Source organism: Vanessa cardui, chromosome 1 (assembly GCF_905220365.1).
Source record: "Vanessa cardui chromosome 1, ilVanCard2.1, whole genome shotgun sequence".
In the NCBI taxonomy this organism is placed as follows: Eukaryota; Metazoa; Arthropoda; class Insecta; order Lepidoptera; family Nymphalidae; genus Vanessa; species Vanessa cardui.
The window spans coordinates 3,399,938-3,423,495 of NC_061123.1; the positions used below are offsets into that span (position 1 = coordinate 3,399,938).

Sequence of the window (23,558 nt, forward strand, 5' to 3'; positions counted from 1 at the left end):
CTAAATATATTCAATAATTAGAAATATACAATAATAGATTTAATAATGAATATTTATTAATTCAAACATTGTTAGAGTCAATTAGTGCAATACCAAAACGCAATTGTGATAACTAAAAAAAAAAAAAAACTATAGTTGTGTGAGTAAATGTCAATTTTAAAGCTATTTTTATATTCTGTAATCTGTAGTTTCATCCAAAATCATTCTAGGCTAATGCAAAAACAAACTTATCGGTTATCTTATACGGTATACCACATTAGATAAAGCAGTACGTGTTTGACAAACTAAACGCAATTAATGATACGTAAGTTTCGGCCTTGTAATATAACCCTGTTGCGTTTAATGAGTTTTGTTTTATTTAATATTAAAACCGGGGTGTCATCGGTATAATCATGAAAAGAGCAATCGAAAAATGTTGGCGTGATTCTGCTTCGCTGATAGTGCTCGCTAAACGGAATATGGATGGTTTATCGAGTGGGAACACTGGTGATAGTAACTACGATATCTTGTTGCAGACTCGGACGCTTGACGCATCTTTCTCGAACGGTGTTGTGTTTCCGGGCGGTGTTAAAGAGGAGGCGGACGCCAGTGAACGTTGGCTTCACCTCCTCGGATCTTTCGGCTTCGATCAGAGTGACTTCGAAACACTGCATCGAGTTGGTTCCCCAATCACTCCAATTTTTGCTGATAACCCTATAAAGAGGTAAAAACCACAATACACGACATCATAATTACGATAACCATCTAATTCTTTATCATATTATCTACTTTGACTATTTTAACATTAAAAAAAATTATAATGAAAGTAAATGCTTATGATAAATTTAAAGATTATAATTACTTTACTGTTTGACGCTCAATACGGTCTTCATTATTGCCTTGTGATAAAAAATCAATTTGCTTCTTACAAAGCAAATTATACTACTGTATAATTTGTTTTTTTTTTAAGTTACATTCAGTTTGACCTTGACCTTGTGTCGTTTTTTTTTATATCAAAGTTAAATATTGTTGGCAGACACATTGCATTAAGAATAACTGCAATAAGAGAAACATTTGAGGAACTTGGTTTGCTTATCTGCAGCTCTAAACATAAAACATCAAAAATTGATTATTGGGCAAATTTTATATCAGACATTGATTTAAAATATTGGCAAAAAAGGGTGAGAAACATAGCATACTAGTCATTAAAAACATTTGTCATTTTATTTATTTTTCCAAAACATTCATTAGTGTTTTGTTAATGGAACATTAAAATATGTTTATATCAGTTAATGAAAACTTCAATTAGTTAATTAAAGACTATTAGTATCTTCCAATTCTTCAGTTCACTAAATATTTACTTAGAAGCAACCAACAAGACTATTGTGTTAAATGTTGTCATGCTATAAACATATTAATATTTGTTGAAACAATTTCAGGTGAGTGAAAATCCCTCGGAGCTTTTTAATCTTTGTAAAGAGTACAACTGTTACCCTGATATATGGAATTTACACTATTGGAGCAACTGGTTATCCCCTGTTTTATTACCGAAGAGGTTTGATACAGCATTTTTCATATGTGCATTGGAAAACAAACCAACACACATAAAAGCTAACTCTGAAGTGCATAAAGTTGAGGTATGAATTATGTTCCCTGTCTTAATTATTAATTTTACAATTATTTTAGTACCAAACATTAACATTTTGTATTCTTATGAGTTTGTTTGATAAGTAGGTACTATTACTGAGGCAAGGTGTATCTAAGATTTCAGAGTTGTGTTGATGATGTTTGCAGTGTTTTATTTTATTATTAGTTGAAGTATTAGCAAAGGTAACCATTTACAGTTGCAAGGAAAACAGACAATTGTATTGCATACACTTATGTGTTTTGCAAAAAAATCTATTTATAAACACATTTAAAGATAGACTGCTACAAATGTTGTTTTTTTTAAATATTTTTTTTATTAGAAATGGTCCCTACTTTAATTTAAAGGCCATAAATTTTGCTTTTTTTATATCATTTGTGAATGAAAATAATCATCTTATGATAGGTGATCTTTTCACACAATGGCACACATGACATTTGTTACTTTAAAGTTACACTTCCAATATATCCTGCAAAACAATAATATAATATGTATGACTATTTATAAATATAAACATGTTTTCTTTTGTAGTGGGCCAGCCCTCAAGACACTTTAGAGAGAAATAAAAGAGGAGAAGTTGAATTATACCCACCTCAAAGCTATGAATTGAATCGATTGTCATTCTTTAAAGATATTGAAAAATTAAACAATTTTGCTAGAGAGAGGAGCAGCTATGGTGATGAATTGTTTTATCCTGTTCGTGTACGAGCTAAAGATGGCATTGTGTTCCTCTTACCAGGTTAAGTTTTGTTCCTACAGTTCTACTTTTATACAGTGTACAAATCATTTACAGTCATTATCATAGTGAAACATGAATCTCGTCATAGTGTAATTATAACTGACAGTTATTACATGCTTTGAAGTTTAATAGCTTTTATAATTTTCAGGTGACCACCTCTACCCATCAGATGTAGACCTGAACAGTACAACAGTTAGAAAAGAAGATAAAACTATAATATCACTCAGAGAAACTGGTCAGACACTTCATCGTTTTGAAACAGATTTTAAGAAAAGTGTTATTGTAAGACAAAACTACGTACCAAAAAACCATATCAACATGGGCGATCAAGTGATCCCTGCTATTATTAAAACTCATAAACAAAATTAAATAATCGTATCCTTGCCTTAGTCATTGGCCTTACTAGTAGTACAAATTGTAAAACTATTTTACAAAAAATACTGTAGATTGGTAACCAGGTATATATAAAAAAAAAAATGGCGAGTTCAGGTCACATGTGGCCAAATAGTCAAGATGACTATGAGCTTTTAGAAGTTATCGGAGTAGGCGCAACAGCCGTAGTTCATGCCGCTTTCTGCCGTCCACGGGGAGAAAAATGCGCTATAAAGCGAATCAATCTAGAAAAATGGAATACCTCTATGGACGAACTCCTCAAAGAAATCCAAGCCATGTCTAGCTGTAACCACGAGAATGTCGTAACGTATTACACTAGTTTCGTTGTTAAGGAAGAACTCTGGCTCGTCTTGAGACTTTTAGAGGGTGGCAGTCTATTAGATATAATTAAACATAAAATGAGGATCTCCAATTGTAAACACGGTGTCTTCGATGAAGCAACCATAGCTACCGTTCTGAAGGAGGTGCTGAAGGGCCTCGAATATTTCCATCAGAATGGACAAATTCACAGGGATATTAAAGCGGGTAACATTCTCCTCGGAGATGATGGCATTGTTCAGATCGCGGATTTCGGCGTTTCAGCCTGGCTGGCGACGGGGAGAGATCTGTCAAGGCAGAAGGTGCGACACACGTTCGTCGGCACTCCCTGTTGGATGGCACCTGAGGTCATGGAGCAGAACCACGGCTATGACTTCAAAGCTGACATTTGGTCTTTCGGTATCACAGCGATAGAGATGGCGACAGGCACTGCGCCCTACCACAAGTATCCCCCTATGAAGGTCCTGATGTTGACCCTTCAGAACGATCCGCCGACACTCGACACCGGCGCCGAAGATAAAGACCAGTACAAGGCCTACGGTAAAACTTTCAGAAAAATGATATCGGAATGCCTCCAAAAGGACCCCACAAAGAGGCCCTCGGCGACGGAGCTACTCAAACACTCTTTCTTCAAGAAAGCGAAAGACCGAAAGTATCTCGTGCAGACGCTCGTGTCGATCGGGCCCAGCATGGAGACGCGCGTGCACAAGGCGAGCAAGCGGCAGCCCGGCACGTCCGGCCGCCTGCACCGCATGGAGACCGGCGAGTGGGTGTGGGAGAGCGACGAGGAGGACGACGACGACGACGGCGAGGCGGGCGAGCGGCCCATGAACCACCTGCTGCGCGCCGACTCCTCCGACAGCGACAGCGACGCCGAGCCGCGCGCCGGCTTCAGCATCGGCTCCGTGGAGCCCGAGGACGCGCCGCAGATCAACCTCGTGCTGCGCATGCGCAACGCCCGCAAGGAGCTCAACGACATCCGCTTCGAGTTCGCGCCCGGCAAGGACTCGGCGGACGGCATCGCCACGGAGCTGGTGGGCGCGGGGCTGGTGGCGGCGGCGGACGCGGGCGCCATCGCGGCGCAGCTGCAGCGCCTCGTGGACGCGCACCTGTTCCCGGGGGACGCGCCCGCGCCGCGCTCGCTCACCTTCCGCCTGGAGTCCGCCGACCCCGCCGAGCCGGCCGACGAGAAGGGCCTCATCGGCTACGCGCAGATATCGATCGTGGACTGATCGCGCCCCGGCCCCGCGCCTCTACCTCGCCTCTCTCGTCCGCCCGGATCGTCTTATGGACAATAATATTGGTAGTCTACGTGAGCCGTATTTCCTATTTGTACTATTGTGTAATCGAATTTAGACTAAGTGTATCGACCCGCGCTCGTCGACTTTATAATTGCAGACTAAAATCTGCTATGGGAGCGAAATGAAGGCGTTAAATGCAACTGACTACAACTTGTGCCCTAATGTATCGCTTACGATGAAACGGCTGCGCGTTCAATTTAGTTGTGTTGGTTGTACTTCGCACGAGCTCGTATAATTATAGTGCAATTACGCGCTCTTACGTTATAATTCGTAGTTTCGTAATGTTTAAACGCTATACTATCATATAAAGCTGCGTCCTCATTACAGACATATTTTATTGGTGAATAAGGAATTCATTATTAATATTGTTTATAGCTCAAGCTGATAAAAAAATATATGTAAGAATGAATCTGAATATATAAGTTTTATATTATTACGTGTTTATTTCGCTATTCTGTAATTGAGACACTGTAATAGATTTAACTTTTAATTTATGACGCTCAAATATTTTTTATCGGAATGTATATCTTAGTTAAGGAAATCGCTTCACTTCGCAAAAATGTAATTTATGACAGAATATAGTATATGCAACACTGTTGTTGCAATCGCAAGGTGAACGGAGTTTTGGGTCTGTTGCTCGTTTGTACTACCTTAGTTCCTCTAAGTAGTGCCATATTTAGTCTTTCTAAATATGTATGTGATAAATATTAACCTAGCGAACCTAGGGGGTATTTCAATACCACTACCAAGCACAACCGACATAATTACAGTGTTAAAGTAAGTCGATGTATACACCATGAAATGTTTTAAGTTGTTATTTGTTTGTTGCTTATTTTGGAATTATTTTTAAATAATAAAATGTAAATGACATTGACAGCATGTTTTATTGGAATAATACTTTGTTGTCCGTTTTAATTTCTTTATTAATTACATTTGTGCTTAGTTTATTATTACAATGATAGTCACAGGCAATGTTTTAGTGAGAATAACTACGTACAAATTTAAAAGCGGGATGGCATAACACTCTGGACTGTATTGCAATGTGGATGAAGTGACAGACAAAAGTCTGAAACTAATTTGGCCTCGCATAGCCAGTCCTTATAAAAATACGTTCACCAAAATCTTTCGCTAGCTTATTACAATTTTAACCTAGACTAGAAATATCAAAGTCACCGACTAACTAAATAGCGTTATACCAATTTAAAAAGCGGTAAAAATACAAAAATAAATTTATAGCAGGTACAAAATAAGTAAATCCCGGTATTCACAAATAACACGGCAATAAAATATTCAAATATCACCGCAAGAAACATCTCTACACTATGTTCTTACAGAGTAACTTCTAATTCTGTACACTATTAGTAATCTATTCAGTGTGCATATTTGACACTTCTTTAATTGCTTATTACATTAGGGGTTACCTAAAATAATTCTATTGTTAATTGAATTAAGTTGAACGTTTCAATGAGTTTGCCAATCCAACACTGAACCGCGCCAGGCAAACACAACTGTATGGCGATGGCCAATATAAAAAAAAAATAAAAAAAATGGCAAACGATTTTTTACATAATTTTCACAATCTAGCTTGTATCTCATTATAGAAGCAATCAAAATTATAACAGTCGATAGTTAACGTATCAATAAAATTAAAGCATATTTTTTATAAATATAAAACAATAACATGTTACAAAACATTAATAGATATAAATGAGATATTTGTATAAAAATAAAGTAAACAATAATTGTTTTCTTTGCGCAGGTAATGCATTATTCTAAGTGTGCGCACTTAACGAAGCCTATTTTAGGATACAATTTTATCAAAAAATTGATTATACGTTGCGTATTTTGTAATAAAATCTTACACTATAATTCTTAACCAGTTCTAAAACAAAATTATGAAAAAATATAAGTGCTATTCACGGTGATACAACGATATAGAGTATTGATCTCAAACACAAGCCGTCCATTTTAATAAAAATTATATTTTTACATAAATTTGAGGAAAAAAGTAGCTGATTTGAACAAAATTAACCATGTCATATTTCTTTACAAAAAATAAATACAACTTGAATCACAGCGACACTGTTAAAACACAGATATTTAAGCGTAGTGTTTGCAATACTATTTACTGAGGAATAATGTATCATAGGAATATTAAGATAAATAATTGGGTATTTGATAGATTATTTTTTACATACGACTTTTCCTTTTAACAGTACCGATGACGCGCAAGTGACATCACAATGGCTTGCCTCTTAATATCAACAGACAGCTTCATGTTACATAATTTATTTGTTGTTCTCATTATAAACACGATAAGATTATGACGTCACAACATTCGTTTGGCACGTTTATACTTACAATATAATTTGTACATTTCCATTAATTGTAAATCGTTCCAAAAAATTGCATCGATTTCCCAACATCATTTACGACACACTATTGTTACAAAATTAAAAAAGCGATTACTATTGATCATCTAAATACCCAATTATAAATTCTGCGGCCACTTTTCATTTTTAACAATTTGTATCGGAATTGTCTTCTAGCAGTCTTAACGAAGTTTACATTTCACCGGTAGAAAATGTTCAGGTATAATAATGCACGAAACACATAATTGCTCCATTTTTTTATAAATACGCAATGCTATTAAATATTTAAATATCCACCAAAAAACTGTGCGTTTTATTAAATGCAACCTAAATACTATAAATAAATTAAAAATAAGATGTATACTAAAAAGACGAGATATATATCAGATCACTTGGAACAAGATTCGAAGACTAACTATTCTATTCTATTTAAAAAGTTTATTTTATAATTTGTGACTAGGCAGAGAAGCGTTTAGGCGAGCACTTTAAGTAACACAACTAATAAGGCAACAACAATAAGAAAGCATAACAATTATATTAGACTGGAATAAATAGGATTAAAAAAAAATATTTTAATAAAACTGATCGCTAATCTTACTACTAAAGGCTTTACCTATAGATGTTGTTAAGGGGTATAGATCTTTTCTCTCGTCTAGGCGCGCCCCTTCAATTTAAACTATCGCATCTAACAAATATGATTTAATTTTAATTTTTGACTGACATTCTTACTCTAATCATCATACGCACACTAAAACATCTCGTAAGGACGAGCTAACGCACACCGATAGTTGTGTGTGAAGGGGCGCGCCTTCCTGATTGAATAATCTTTAATTTATGTTATGCCTTCTTCTTTCAAATGTCAAATCAATGATGTCAGAAAGAGAGAACAATTGTTTAACTAATTTCCGCTAAACAACATTAGTAAAATAATCATTGAAAAGGCCATGCTTTACGGTGGTAAAGGGACGCGATATTATGGTTAACATTTCAAAACATGTTGAAGAATTCACGATAAATAACATTGAAATTGGGCGTTGTTATCAGTACTTTTTTCTCATAATATTATAAAAATCTGCTGTTGATTTTAGTCACTAATTTTGTTTAGCGGGAGTATGGTAAATGTGTGTTCTAATAAATTACATATACTTTATGTTGCGTTTTTTCTTCAACATAATATGCCTAAACGTAAGTAAGGGCATTGTTAGTTAATATTAAAAAATCAATTTAATAAAAATATTTTTAAAGTAGTAACTCTGGAATGTTACAATAATAAATATTGAGATGAGATTTATCATCCTATTAAAAATAAATTACAATACTGTTTACTAGAATTCGTGTTGATTCGAGTTGATTGTATTCGTATGAAATTAAGTACTATTTGTCAAGTAATAAAAGGTAAATAAATGCAATATATTATATCGAATTGTACAAAAATAAATAAATCTATAAACAAGTAAAACTGATCCTATGTCAAAATGTGCACCTACTTTTGTCAAAATTACGAGTCCGTAGCAAGCTAAAGAACTATGTCGGGAGCTTTGCAAAATTAGACATGCTTGCATGGATACATAGGAAATAAATGCAAAAGAAATCAGACAAGTCTCCAGGTACTTTAAAAATATCACAAGAACGCGTGCGACTGCGAAACGAATGACGGCGGCCAAACGAACGCTGGCGGGCAAACGAACGCTGGCGGGCAAACGAACGACGGCGGGCAAACGAACGCTGGCGGGCAAACGAACGCTGGCGGGCAAACGAACGACGGCGGGCAAACGAACGCTGGCGGGCAAATGAACGCTGGCGGGCCAATGAACGCTGGTGACTAGCATCAGAAGAGCTCGACCACCTTGCGCTTGACGTAGTCCTTGAGGGGCGCGTAGTAGTGGTGGCGCAGCGACACGAGCTCGGGCTTGCGCTTGAGCGCGCGCAGCGGCGCCCAGTCCGTCTCGAACAGCAGCAGCGCCGCCAGCGCCAGCGACAGCCACACGAACACGAACGACGGCACGAAGGCGCGCAGCAGGCTGAAGGGGCGCGGCGGCGGCGCCAGCGCGGGCGCCCGCCACTCGTCCGCCGCCGCCGCGCCCGACTCGCTCGACGAGCGCTCGTACGCGTCGCCCGGCCGCCGCTCGTCGCGCAGGTGCTCGCAGCACGCCAGCGCGATGTCCACGGCCGGCCCGCCCAGCAGGCAGCCGCCGTCGCACGCCTCGCCCTCCGCCGCGCCCGACTCCTCCAGCGGCGCGCTGTGCGTGGAGCGCGGCAGGATGCTGTAGCCTGAGGAGCCAACGAGACGACTTGTGAGACCGACTGCTTTTTTTTTTTGTGTGTTGTGTATTGCTGTTGGCCCTACTGGCCTTCACAGCGTCACCTGACTTTCGGGCGAGAACTAATGTCCCCTGCCCTGAGGTTGAGCGCGGGGCTCCAAATTAAAACTAAATTAAAACTAAAGTTCGTCCTGAGGGTGTCTCCTATGAAATCGCACCTCGGCTCAGAACGAAATCGGTGGGGGCGAGACCGACTGCGGGCGCGCCCAACCCTTATACACACACATTACGCTCACTTACCAAAGTCTCCGGTCATCGGCGTCGAGGGCGTCGCCGGAACGCTTGACGCTTTCCTCTTGCCGCTCGTACTGGAACCCTCCTCCTGTATCGGACAAACATAATAATTTTTTAGCTTAAATAGAACATTAAACGCTCTTCTAAATTAGGACTTAAATTATATTATGATTAAATACAATGTGAGAAATTCAAGTTCAATTCCAAATTCTACACTCTCGCTGTATTATAAAGCAAAGTTTAACGTAAGGAAAACCAATAAATGTATGACGACATTGCTGAATGAACAACTTTTGTAGAAAAAAAATCACCCAATATTTTTTATTACGCATAATGCTGTAATTTTCTTTGGGACTTAACATCAAACCATATAAGACGTAATTATATAGTTTAACGGTAAGGCCTTACGTCTCCCACTGACCTGGGAGTCTCTCGGCGTAAGTAATCCGTCCCTCTCCAATATTTCCCGTTCGGTTCTACCAAAATATTTGAACTTTGTGCCCCACGAAAACAAACCGCCACCCGAATATACACACGCGTCAGACGATGATGGAAGACTGTAATAAAATATTAATTACTTTATTATACCATTTATAAATAAGAGTATCAGAAGTAACAATAACGAATTAAATGTATGTATTTGCTGATCATTGCAATAAGCCTGACTTCGCCTTATAATAGTGAAAGGCGTTTAAATTTAAATTCAGCACTGTTAAAGCCAAGACACCTTCCTAGGGTACATGAAACAATTTCTGCAGCAAGTTTACACTAATTTTAGTAGCAACTTCACACCATTTTTTTTGATGCAATGGTACTTTACCCCCATGCCTATTGTTCGACTCCAATGCAAAGGTGCACTACACTTAGATATCATTATACTCACGTAAAAAACAGCATTTGCTCAATGGCACAGCACCACACGTGCCGGCACGCTGCACCGCTGGGACATTTGAAACCAACTGTATGTTTTTTCTGAAAATTAATAAAGAAATCTTTGAATTACAACTTTATTTACATTTAAATGTCACAATTATAAATGTATAATAAGACTGGCTGTATCTTTACTTTTCTTGTCATTCTTAAAAACTATAATTTGATGTCTTAATTAAGTATATTTTTGTATTTCATATATTTTTTTAATCTCCACATCCACAGACATTTATCCTTGCCTATGGTGTATCTTATGTTATGATTTCGAAAGTAACTCTGATTCTTCTGATTCTTCACACCTAAACCGCTGAACCGATTTAGATGAAATTTGGAATTGAGATAGTTTGAGTTCATAGGCAATTTTTTTAATCCACCCCTTAAAAGAGGTAAAAGTGGTTGTGTGCTATAGGTGAAATTTCATAGATTACTCGCGGGTAAAGCCGTCGGTTTAACTAGTTGGATATAAATTTATATAATTATATTTAAATATATTATTCATTATTGTATACAATAGACATTATTTATATTCATTACATTCCTCTTTAAATGACTACATCAATAATTCCTTTGTTACCGGTGTCACTTGTTAGTAAGTTATCAAAGCACTTCAAAGAATACAAACACTTACTTCAGGGTAGTTCAAATGAACGATAAACATGCGGCCTTCGAAGTTAATTTTGTGCACCTCGGACCACTTGAAATGATGAGTCTTCCGGCTACCTTGAAATGTCAGTATACCGCTGTGATTTATTCCCAAATACAGTTGATTGCCTCTGTGATCCTTAAACATACATACAAAATAATTATCATTACATAGTATAAAACAAAGTCACCTCCACCCCTGTCTGTAGGGACAAAGGGTATGATTATAAGACATATGCTTACATCTTTAAAATTACAATAATTTATATTATTAATTAATTTTGATGCGGTTTTGTTTTAATAGATAAGAGTGATTCGAGAGGAAGATTTTTGTATATAATATACGTACAATAAATTAAAAACACTAATAATTTTAGAAGTTTCTAATGTGATATCGCAAATAAACAAATTCTGTAGTATATTTTTAGTATCAGCATTGAACCCATACGAAGCCGGGGTAGGTAGCTTGGACATTTATTAACATTTTCTAAAATGTAATTAGTCGAGAAAACAATGAAAATTTTCTTAATAAACTGAATATAACGGTCAAATAGTTAGATAGATGTGAACCTTCCCATTATGTGTGTATATTCAAGTGTTCTAGATGTTTGTATTTACTTTGACAGGATGCGGATCGACTCCATATGTATCTAGTTGGCATGCAATCTTCACAAATGTCCTCTCTGCCTCCTGCGTGGACATGCCCTTGACTCCTCCCGTTCCACCTGGTGTTCCTTCCATTGGGTCTCGATGTAGCTCCTAAGTGATTTATATGAAAAAACCAAATCTAATAAAAAATGTAAAACTTAAAAGTAAAGTTAAAGAAAAGGGCCATAGAGTCCTCTCTTTAAGGAGGTTATTGTACCAAGCCGCTCCAATGAGGATTGGATACACATGTACCAAAAATTTCATTAAAATTGGACTCATGTAGGTTTCCTCATCGCATTTTCCTTCATAGGCATTAATTATAAATAAAAGTTTTGCACAAGAATATTCAGTTCAGCTTGTCAATTTGGCCTTTGTACCCTCTATTATCTATCAGTCATTAAAAGGCTGCTGTTTATAATTGTTCAAATTTTATAAACATGATCAATTGTACTTAAATATGGTTGAAATTATTGATTGTTTCTAAATTAGGACTTTATCATAAAATCATCAAAAATAAAATTTATAATTATGAATACTTATAGACTCGATATAAAAAATTGTTTTTTTTCTGAGAGAATAAACGGATTAGAAAGCCCTGTAGTCTAACATTTGTTTCTTGTATAAAGCATAGTACTCTCTTTATGACTATACAAACACTCATTGTGTAACTTCATAACCAGTGTAATAAGAGCAAAGACGTCAATCATTTATTTCATACAGTTCAAAGCTATTAATAGCTCAGTGAAGATGAGTACAGTACCATGCCTATAAAATTGCTACTTAAACTCATTGAAATCTCATTGAATACAATCTATAAAAATCAGTATAAAAATGTATATATTTTTTTCTATCTATATTCTATAAACTATAAGTAAATATTATCTGTAATGTGTTTAACAATTAATTTTATTTAAATTCAGGTTGAAACCACTTGTTGTTATATATAAATATATAAAATAAATAAATATATTTTTTACATTACAACAATTGGTGCAAACAAATTTTATCTATGTTGAATTTTTTCCCAAAAATAAATAACATTCAAATAGTTTATAATACACTGTAATACATAAGAAACATATTACCTGTATTCTTGCTTCAATAGCGTCTGTTTGTCTTAACAAAAGCCTCATTTCTGTGACGTAATTGCCAACATGTATATTGGGATCATAATCACCCAATTCAACTAAAAAAATAATAATTGCAATAAAGTTATGAAATACATTGAATATTCATTGTGCAATTATTTCTGAAAGCTGTACACAACTTGTGCAATGCTGTTACATTAAAATGAGTATTGCACAATATTATAAAAAGTTTTTCGAGCTTTTGAGTTTAGTGATATTTTTATAAAGAAATTAATCAAATTTTATTAGTACTTTTTATTTATTATACAGGTAGTTATAGTTTACCAATGAAGGAAACAGTTGACTAGTAATTTTTAGTTTTTTCTATAATAGAATATCAAATTGTATATCTAATTTAATAATATTACAATAATATGTAAATATAAATGGGTTTTGAATATCTTTCTTTAGGTTCAATAACCTACCTACCAATGTTACCATAAGTCTCAATTATTATTAGACCAATATTGCACAATAATTATTCCTAAATGTAAAATAATGATGATTACTGATTTTTAATCATTCTATATAATGATGTTAATAATAAAAGTCGATAGTTTTTATATTAGATTTGTACAAAAGATAGTTGTATCATAATACATACTTTGTAGAGTTCTAAGAATAAAAAATAACCTCAAATTATTATGATTTATATATAACTAAGATTTTTAATTATGTTTTTATGATCATTTAAATAATCAGTATTGAACTAAACTTACTCTGTATGATAAGCGCACCAAGCATGGCAGCCTCATTTGATGTGCAATATAGTCTACCATGCAGAAGGTCTCTCTTCAGCTGCAAATATATCTGGAACCTGGTTACATCTTCCTTTAATAGCAACGGATTTGGTGGATAAAATTTCACCCGAAAACTGAATAGGATTGGTGAGGCATCTGAAAAACAAATTAATATTTTATTTAAAAAAAAAAATAATAACAATGTATACACATAGAATAATTTAAATATTACCTTTCACTTGTTTTAATATCAATTTAGCCAAGTGCAACCAATGCTGAAAATATATTTATTCATCATTAATACATAGAATATTAAATTTAATGTTTTTTGTACATTTATATCTTATTTAATACTTACCCTCTGACCACCAGCATCAACATATCGTAAGCCAAAATAGTCCGTCTCAGTTAGATTCAGTTGTTGACAAACATGTTCTAAGAGAAATTTACCCTTATAGCTTGGCTGTAAGCAATAATAATAATTGTTTCAATAAATGTAATAAATGAAATAGCTTCAAAACGAGCTTTCGACATTTCTACTGTTACTGTAGTAGAAATTTTGAAAAAAGACACTCAAATTATTATTTCCTTTACACACGATTTATGAAAACAATTTTTTTTTTTTTTTTTGTTATATTACTTACTAAAAAACATTCATGAAAATTTGTATGTATATTTTCCTATATTAATTCTTAACTTCATAGTTAATCGTCGTTTTAAAATATTTACATTCAAGATTTGCATATAAACTTACGTGAAATTCACATTCTAATATTTCAGTGTCTTCTAATAATCGTACAGTACATTTATAAACAATATTGCTATCACCACGACTTTTAAACATGCTGAAAATTTATGTATTTTTTATTCAATGACTAGAACAAGCCCTATTAACTACTCATTTTATTGATTGCTTGTATTTGAATTAGAGGAATAGTTTTGAAGCCACATATTGAAAATTGGTTTATAGGAAATATCTAAGAAGGAAAAACATTTTCCACCTTCTTTCTATTTTCAATTCTTAATAATTCGTCAAATTTGACACAAGATCACGAATCTACCACAGAGACATAAGTCATAAGGTATTTGTTTTATTAAGTAATAATTGAAATAAAAAATATTATTATTATTTTGTGCAGAAGCAAAAGAGAAGAATAAGATGTTATAATTGTAATATATTTTGTGTCATACATATCTTTGTACATGCATTTTACGAGTTTATAATTTCAAATGAAAAGTGATGCAAAAAAGGGAGGAAAGTAGATGCGGCTTGTGAGGAACTTCACAAAATCTAGCTCTACTTTATATTTGTTTCGATGAAATTATAATCATTTAAAAACGATTATAAATGCAGTATTTATTAAATGATAATCAAATAAGAAAATATTTTGAAAAAAGGGTAAAGAGCAGCATCTGCATTGTATAATTAAATTCGTTTTATTTTTTATATATATTTCATTGGCTTACTTATTAATAAAATCATATTACTTAATGAAACTATCAAACAAAATCACATTTTGCAAATGTTGCAAATGACTAATGATAGACACATGTACACACGTGGTGTAGTAAACCAGTCATTGACTGTTCTAGTTGGGAAATCTTAAATCTATAAAAATACGAAATGAAATGCCTAGGTTTTAATAATATTTACAAAACAGCCATTTAAATTGAATATATGAAACTTTTTTTTTTGAAAATCATTCAGAATCAAATTCATTTAACGAATACGGATACAAATACAAAAACTTGTAAACAGCTCATGTTTCTAAACGTAAAACAGGTCGTGACGTCACAACTACAAAATGTTTTCAGTTTGAAAAATAAGTATCTTGCATGGGTAAAGTTGACACGTTATTGCATTTGTAAGAATTTATATTTAAAAATGTAATTATAAGGTATTAACAATATAAGATTGAGATCAATGGATAAATTATTAAAAATATATATATTTATTTGGAAAAATAAAACGGTGATATATAGTTAATATTCATAAAAAAGCCAGCAGTTTGCATTGCGTTAAGCTGCCATATTGTACAAAATTAAATCAAATGATATTATATTTATGGGCTTTTAAAAATACCTTTTGATTCGTCATTTCACACAATTATATTAATAATAACCAAAGGTTTCTTTTAACTTTTGAAGGTTAGAAGCTACCTTCACAGCGTAACACCAATACTGATTTTTGAATACACGTGGCAGATTATCATCCACTGCATCCACGAATGCAGTAAGTGGCAATGTGCCAACGTCTTGACTAAAATACAATTTTTATCAGCAGCATCTCCAAGGGGTAAAGACTGCTCTAACCTATTCTGGAGCCCCTCTACATTGCCTAGTTTCACTATCAGCAAGTAGACATCTACTTGCTGGGCACATGCCTAGATGGTTGAAGCATCGAGTCTCAAAAATTGGAAACATTGTAAGCACAGGTTCTTCTGATCTTATTATATCAAGTCTGAGGTATATTAAACTAAGAATAGTGAAGTAGATTTTTTTTTATTTTTGGTTCAAAATGAGGACCTTGTTTTTTTTCAAAGCCTAAATTTTTTAGCAAAAAATCAATGTGGACATTTGTTTCACCTAAACCTTTACGAAGAGGCGATTTATATTAATATTAAACGAGTATTTAGTAAATTTAATTAAGGGCTTTTCTAAGGTTTTGATAACTTATTACGTGTAAATTAGTTACCACTGCTTTTGTTTTCCAATACTTACAGTTGCAATTAGTTTATCAATTAGTAAATTGTTAGGTATATATAATAATTGAACTATATCATGACCATGAGTCAAATTTACTGCTGAGGCAATTTCCATTTTACTGTGATCAGAACAACATCTCCACTAGTTGTTCCAAGGGAATTTTAACTAAAGATAAGCTGAATATATATAAGTTGAATAGCTGAATAAGTTTCATTACATTAAAGCAATAAATACTCTGGGGCACCCTCACCCGGCGTTTCCTTTATTATTTTTTAAAGTCACCTGAGACTTCGTTCCTCATTTCATCTAAGCCTCTTTTTACTGCAAATGTTCTTTTCTTCTTCAAAGTTGCATATTTTTAAATAATCTTATTTATTGTATGTATTTAACATGTCTTAATTTAATTATTGTAGCTCCTATGAAATCTATCAGGATCAGATCTTATTTCTCAATAGCTTTTGTCTGGGACTCTCTTTGAGAAAGGAATTACAGAAGTAATGACCAGTAACAGCTATTGTAGGGAAAATCTGTGTACGACCGCACATAAAGTGACAATGACCACTCAACCACTGTGGCGTAGATTGAATCATCACCCAGCATACTTACTGTAATAAAAGCCTACTGGAGTCTTACTGCGCGTAAGATGCAGAATGTAGGTAGATTATGGTCTATTGGGTAAGTTTATTATGTACTTAAGCGTTTTTTAAATAGTGTTACTTATTAAATTGTAAACAGAAATAACACAAGAATTCATAAGTTTTTGGTAATTTCGACCGATTATAAATTTAATTGGGTATTTATATGAGGATCCTACTTTTTATAGAAAAAAAAAAATAACTATCTGACATGCATGTATGTTATGATCTACACTTTCATTACAACAATCTTATCCTGAAAAATAAACGTCCATACAATTACACGATAGCAACAATATCAACACAACAATAATTAATTTTATAAAGTGTAAATTTTTAAGTTAAATTGTACCAAGCGGGTACAGCTAGTAATTTACGAGTAGAATATATACTTCTAAATTTATACATAAATTACTTTTATTGCTTATCAAAGCGTCGTACTTAAGACAAAATAATTCGACAAATTTATTATTAAAGCTAAAGTTATTTTTTTAAACGATTTTGTAACATATTACAATTTCTGTGTGACTAAATAAATTGTAACATACAAAAATTTAGATTTAACAACTTAAACCTTGTTAGCACATATGTTATTATTAAATTGTGGGTACATTTTGAAAAAATATGAATAAAAATGATTCATAGTGTCATAATAATTAACCCAACATTTTTTTATTATTAATGTTATTAATTTTATTGGTGTCTTTAATATTTAAAGATAATGAGATTTTTTAAATTAGAGATATTTGTAACTTTTTTAAGCAAGGAGTTTTACAGCTTTTAGATAGCCACACTAAACAGCGGAAGTGACTAGGAACCTTTCCTTCCAGGCGAAAGAAAAACCATTTCTCGTCCATTCTGTTGGAGTCTTTCTCGGATAATACACGCTATCCGTGGTGAGTGTCAGAAGAATTTAAGTGAAGTGATAAATCCCCAAGTGCGAAAAGTATTTGCTCTTATAACTTTAGGAAATTGTGTTGCTTTTAAGATATATTGTAAATTCATTAGCCAGTTGTTTTAAAAGTTTGTAGTTTTCGTTATTATGGTGTAATTCTGAAACACAGTTTTCTTTGTGTCTCGATTGCAATATGTTGTAGTTGTAAAGATTTTGCTATTAGAATTCATTTGTTTCTTTAACAGCGCGTATTTAATTTCATTCCTTCTTCAAAATAATACTTGCTTACGCGTCATATTGTATCGGTACCGACCGGCACATGTTACCACGTGGTTGTGATTTACTTTTCAACTTTTCACTTCGAACTGAGTAATGTTTTAAGATATAACAAAAATGATGTTAATCTAAATAAGTTTTCTTATTCGCTGATTTACATATTTTATCCCCATAATGGCCGACATCCATTGTGAAGTGTCAAGATAGGGCGAGGCGACCATGCGGCCGCCATATTGCCGGTCGCATATCATACCCGTGCATGAGGCTATGACCTTGTAGTAGTGCATCGCAAATCCTTGTTTTCGTTGTCACATCAATAAGTCTAATCTAGTGTAATTTCTTTCTTTTTAGACTAACCAAAAATGGGCAAGGAAAAGATTCACATTAACATCGTCGTCATTGGACACGTCGACTCCGGCAAGTCCACCACCACCGGTCACTTGATTTACAAATGTGGTGGTATCGACAAACGTACCATCGAGAAGTTCGAGAAGGAAGCCCAGGAAATGGGTAAGGGTTCCTTCAAATATGCCTGGGTGTTGGACAAACTGAAGGCTGAGCGTGAACGTGGTATCACCATCGACATTGCTCTGTGGAAGTTCGAGACCGCCAAATACTACGTCACCATCATCGACGCTCCCGGTCACAGAGATTTCATCAAGAACATGATCACCGGAACCTCACAGGCCGATTGCGCTGTGCTCATCGTCGCCGCTGGTACTGGTGAGTTTGAAGCTGGTATCTCTAAGAACGGTCAAACCCGTGAGCACGCTCTGCTCGCCTTCACACTTGGTGTCAAGCAGCTGATTGTGGGTGTTAACAAAATGGACTCCACTGAGCCCCCATACAATGAAGGCCGTTTCGAAGAAATCAAGAAGGAAGTATCTTCTTACATCAAAAAGATCGGTTACAACCCAGCTGCCGTCGCTTTCGTACCCATTTCTGGCTGGCACGGAGACAACATGCTGGAGGCATCCACCAAGATGCCCTGGTTCAAGGGATGGCAAGTGGAGCGTAAAGAAGGTAAAGCTGAAGGTAAATGCCTTATTGAGGCTTTGGATGCCATCCTTCCTCCAGCGCGTCCCACAGACAAAGCCCTGCGTCTTCCCCTGCAGGACGTTTACAAAATCGGTGGTATTGGTACAGTGCCAGTAGGCAGAGTTGAAACTGGTGTCCTCAAGCCCGGTACCATTGTTGTTTTCGCTCCCGCCAACATCACCACTGAAGTAAAGTCTGTGGAGATGCACCACGAAGCTCTCCAAGAGGCTGTGCCCGGAGACAATGTTGGTTTCAACGTCAAGAACGTATCTGTCAAGGAATTGCGTCGTGGATACGTCGCTGGTGACTCAAAGAACAACCCACCCAAGGGTGCTGCTGACTTCACCGCACAAGTCATTGTGCTCAACCACCCTGGTCAAATCTCCAACGGCTACACACCTGTACTTGATTGCCACACAGCTCACATTGCCTGCAAGTTCGCTGAAATTAAAGAGAAGGTTGACCGTCGTTCTGGTAAATCCACTGAAGATAACCCCAAATCCATCAAATCTGGTGATGCAGCCATCGTAAACCTTGTACCTTCCAAACCCCTCTGTGTGGAAGCCTTCCAAGAATTCCCACCTCTTGGTCGTTTTGCTGTACGTGACATGAGGCAGACCGTCGCTGTTGGTGTCATCAAGGCTGTCAACTTCAAGGAAGCTGGTGGCGGTAAAGTCACCAAGGCTGCTGAGAAGGCCACTAAGGGCAAAAAGTAGCTAGCGCTGTTAACAGCTCAATTCTTTATTCAACTGCGATACTTCATTCACCGAAAGGTGTTCAGAAGGAAAAAAGGGCTACAAACTCATTCCTTTTCTATATTTTTTACAAGGCTTATACTGTAACATTATTTTATAATTTATAAGGTTATACATATATCTGAACTATTTTGTTACAACAACTAAAATGTAAATTCATAGAATAAAGGTAGCCTCCAGTAATAGATTTGTTTTATTCAACCCAATTTTATTACATTGTGTATAATTGATCGATTTTACTGAAGTCCAAGTTTTTCTTCAAAATTTTCTTTTACATATACATTGACAAAGATTACATAATTATAAATAAATATTTTATCATTTAAGTACGTTTCATTTCCAATTAGAATATTATTTAAAATACTTAGTATCCATATTATAAAGTTTCGTTTTATTCATTTCATAAAATTTTGTGTGTTCAGAGTACTTTGCTGCTAAACATGTTTGAAAAATATATTCTTTCTCATCATAGTAGGTACCTAACCAAATCTAAAATATTCAGAAAATCCTTATTTTTGTGAGACTAAACATAAAAGAACCTTAACTCTTTCAATTGCTGCGAAGAAAAAAAACATGATAGGACGTTTTCAAATTTCTTTCAATTTTACCTTTTATACACTATATAAAATTTAGGTACTTAATTTTATAAATAAAAAGAAATTGTTTAGGCACCAAACATGAGAACAGAAGAAAGGTTTATGAATTTAGTACCTATCTGATTTTCAGTTTGCACCTATGTAAATTCTGCTAACATGAGATACAAATTTGTACATATACAACTACATATATACATACATACCCCTGCTAAAGAAATTACAGGGAAGTACAATATTTTAACGTAAATTCATACAAAATTCTAATACTAGCAAAGAAAAGAATAGTGTGATATATATGAGAATTGAAGTTACTATTGAAAATATGTTTCTGTTCAAATCTAAGATTTTATTTTCAAATTTACGACCTACAAAAAAATCAGTCTTGCCTTCTAGGGTTGACTTTCTAATTCACAAGTCTAAGTCAAGTTATATATTGCAAGGTATAGAAATATTGTCACAAATATTATATATACTATGATTGTTGGAAATCCTTTATTCGATAGACTATTCAAAACCAAATCTAATACTCCAACCCATGCTAGAGCATTGTTCTGGAATCAGCTCATCAAACATAATCTGATAACAAAAGCAAGGATCTAGCTATTACTTATAATAAATTAGTTAAAGGTGGTAATAATAAAGGTGTTATAACATTATTTATTTTATTCATATCCAAATTAAGACTAACAAGTATGTAAAACAACTACATAGTACACAAAATTACATAAGTACTTTAACTTTTTTTAGGTAATCATTAAGAAACTAATGATTCATTCAGTTGAATTTTTCATATTTTCTTCCTGTTCAATTATCATATTAGCCCAGTCTTCTGCTTGAAGATGTCTCTGTTTTCTAAGATAAGGTCCTAAATACAGTTTATGTCCTACAGCCAACATTGAGGTTATTGATATAGCCATTAACATTTTCACAATTGGGCTGGACGAAGCAACCCAGGTCCTTAACATACCCATTTTATTGGCTTAAAGGTTTTTCAGTATCACTATTGATTTCCTTTTTCTTCCTTGGAATAAGCTCATCAAATAATGGTCTCCAAATGTAAACGCCACTAAAGACGCCCAAAACAGTTACGAGTGCAATCTGACCTTTAGATATTCCCCGCGGTCTATATATCTTCATATTTTATATTATTTATCAGATTTTAATAAATACTTTTTAATATTGTGAATTTTTATTTTCATTTTCAAATTCTAACCTCAAAATAAAATAGTGATGACCAGTAAGCAGTTTGTGTTGATGATAAAATCGATTATATCGATTCAAGTACAATATTTGAAATTTGATTCACGATTTACGCCCGGTTTGTGTTGTATTTCGAAACATAAGTTATATTATTACTAACGTAAGAAAAAATAAATTAAATTGAAATATAATTTTGTTATTTTAAATACATGATTATTTTATGACACTATGGTTAGGGCAGGTTCCTATCCTATCAAAATATTTTTTATCAGTAATAAATTAGCTTTATCACATTAATTTATACCAATATATAGGTACGTAAAAAACTAATATGAAATTCAAAAAATCATAGCCGAAAGATCGATTGATTGTGTAATCGATTTACAAACTTTAAAATTGAAAATTAATCATTTTTTTATCAATATGACAAATTGACATTGACATGTGTTAAGGAAATGCCACTCTTCCATGTGTTTACTGTTTACTTTAAGTAATTCTTTTTAGGCCAAAAAAATGGAAGAAATAAGAAGGACTCAACCTAATATATTAATTACTGGTTAGTAATAACAGTACAGATATATATTTCACATAAATATTTAAATCAAATTGTGGTAACGTGATTTATTTTTAATTTCAGGTACACCCGGTGTTGGCAAGTCTACAATTTCCCGTCTACTCTCAGAGAGAACAAAGTTTTCCTGGAGAGAAGTATCTAAGCTTGCTGAAGAGCACAATTGTTTAGATGAGTATGATCCGGATTACCAATGCCCATTTCTGAATGAAGATAAGGTAAAAAATTATAAAACATTAATTATATATATATCATGAAGTATATAAAGTAAAAAAAAAAAATACTATATTTAATTAGAAAGTTTTAAGTAACATATTATTACAAATATTAATATTTCATAATTTTATATTTAGTTGTTAGACATAATGGAGGGTATGATGGCAAAAGGAGGTAATATTGTTGACTATCATGGCTGCGAGTTCTTCCCCGAGAGATGGTTTGATGGAGTCTTTGTCATTAGAACAAACAACACTTCACTGTATGATAGGTTATCAGCTAGGTAAGCATCATGTTTAACTGTAAGTTAGTTGTCAATTACATTAAGTACATATCTTATTGAGAGCAAATAGATTTTCTATTTTTAATAAAAGATTACTGAGTAGCATCATATTAATTAATTAGGTATATCATGCTCCAAGTGCTTATTTAATAGAATCAGTGCAGCGTTATGACAATAATTTGTATATTTACTTGTTTAAAGATTTATTATAGTAAAGGCCTCACTTTTTAGTCTGTTTGTAGTATTTTTATGCAATGATTTTGATGTTATATTTATTAGATTTTATTATAAGTTGGTTGAAGATTAGTACAAGTTGTAGTTAAACATTAATAATGCCCTTGATATTGTTTTCAGAGGTTATACTGGTAAAAAATTAGAAGATAATATACAATGTGAAATATTTGAGACATTGCTGGAAGAAGCACAGTCGTCATATAAGCCAGAGATTGTTCAAGAACTACAAAACAACACTGAAGATCAGTTGCATACTAATGTTAATACAATTGTGGAGTGGATAGAACGGTGGAAAGAGGAAAATATATAATTAGCTTGTAGAATTTGTTTTTTACTTGAGAGTCCACTTAGGTTTAAATATTTCCACTCAACTTTAACACAGTATTCTTTTTTTTAAATATTTTAGCTCTACTGTGAGCAAAAATATTGTTATTAAAAATGCATTATACATTTACTCTGTGACAGACATTGTACTGCAAAAGGGCATTACTTAGTATAGTGTTCCATTTGTAAGTATTTGTACTGGGGGCACAAACAACAGAAAATCTTAGTTTCCAAATTCGGTGATGCATCGGTTGTATGAGAAATGATTAACATCACTTAAAGTATTTAGCAATGATGTTGTAGTAAACAGATATGTTATTATTATATTATTATTATTAACGCGCAAAAAGTGAAGACTAGAATACGTCCTAATTGGGACGTTTGCCTTTAGTTGTTTTACGTAGTAATATGTTTTGCGTAATTAAAACATCTAGCTATCC

The 23,558-nt window shown here is 34.0% G+C and overlaps 5 protein-coding genes across 7 annotated transcripts; 4 read left to right on the plus strand and 1 right to left on the minus strand.

Annotated features, from left to right (window-relative positions):
• The first annotated feature begins 314 nt into the window (after window positions 1-314).
• On the plus strand, window positions 315-2,826 carry LOC124531128 (acyl-coenzyme A diphosphatase NUDT19-like). Its single transcript, XM_047105631.1, has 5 exons — window positions 315-703; window positions 1,016-1,160; window positions 1,419-1,616; window positions 2,156-2,363; window positions 2,512-2,826. The coding sequence occupies exons 1-5, from the start codon at window positions 393-395 to the stop codon at window positions 2,730-2,732; spliced, it is 1,083 nt and encodes a 360-aa protein (XP_046961587.1). The 5' UTR covers window positions 315-392; the 3' UTR covers window positions 2,733-2,826.
• A 13-nt stretch (window positions 2,827-2,839) lies between these two features.
• On the plus strand, window positions 2,840-5,249 carry LOC124531047 (STE20/SPS1-related proline-alanine-rich protein kinase). The gene has a single exon (XM_047105513.1). It carries the CDS (start codon window positions 2,840-2,842, stop codon window positions 4,304-4,306), a length of 1,467 nt encoding a protein of 488 aa, XP_046961469.1. The 3' UTR covers window positions 4,307-5,249.
• A 3,256-nt stretch (window positions 5,250-8,505) lies between these two features.
• LOC124533648 (FERM domain-containing protein 3) lies at window positions 8,506-15,135 on the minus strand. Of its 2 annotated transcripts, XM_047109068.1 has the most exons (12): window positions 14,878-15,135; window positions 14,144-14,234; window positions 13,748-13,852; window positions 13,622-13,664; window positions 13,369-13,545; window positions 12,608-12,708; window positions 11,493-11,633; window positions 10,861-11,013; window positions 10,186-10,274; window positions 9,724-9,859; window positions 9,309-9,390; window positions 8,506-9,018 (listed from the first exon to the last, which is right to left on the minus strand). In XM_047109068.1, exons 2-12 carry the CDS (start codon window positions 14,231-14,233, stop codon window positions 8,576-8,578), a joined length of 1,560 nt encoding a protein of 519 aa, XP_046965024.1. In that variant the 5' UTR covers window position 14,234; window positions 14,878-15,135; the 3' UTR covers window positions 8,506-8,575. The 2 variants fall into 2 exon arrangements, with proteins under 2 accessions (XP_046965024.1, XP_046965016.1); XM_047109060.1 differs by lacking the exon at window positions 14,878-15,135 and having other exon boundaries at window positions 14,144-14,839.
• Window positions 15,136-17,489: 2,354 nt separating this feature from the next.
• Window positions 17,490-19,877, plus strand: LOC124534696 (elongation factor 1-alpha). 2 transcript variants are annotated; one of them, XM_047110681.1, is made up of 2 exons: window positions 17,490-17,626; window positions 18,253-19,877. In XM_047110681.1, exon 2 carries the CDS (start codon window positions 18,264-18,266, stop codon window positions 19,653-19,655), a length of 1,392 nt encoding a protein of 463 aa, XP_046966637.1. In that variant the 5' UTR covers window positions 17,490-17,626; window positions 18,253-18,263; the 3' UTR covers window positions 19,656-19,877. The 2 variants fall into 2 exon arrangements, with proteins under 2 accessions (XP_046966637.1, XP_046966646.1); XM_047110690.1 differs by lacking the exon at window positions 17,490-17,626 and adding an exon at window positions 17,645-17,667.
• Window positions 19,878-21,896: 2,019 nt separating this feature from the next.
• LOC124530513 (adenylate kinase isoenzyme 6 homolog) lies at window positions 21,897-23,114 on the plus strand. The gene is made up of 4 exons (XM_047104700.1): window positions 21,897-22,046; window positions 22,128-22,279; window positions 22,415-22,560; window positions 22,915-23,114. The coding sequence occupies exons 1-4, from the start codon at window positions 22,004-22,006 to the stop codon at window positions 23,102-23,104; spliced, it is 531 nt and encodes a 176-aa protein (XP_046960656.1). The 5' UTR covers window positions 21,897-22,003; the 3' UTR covers window positions 23,105-23,114.
• The last annotated feature ends 444 nt before the right edge of the window (window positions 23,115-23,558 follow it).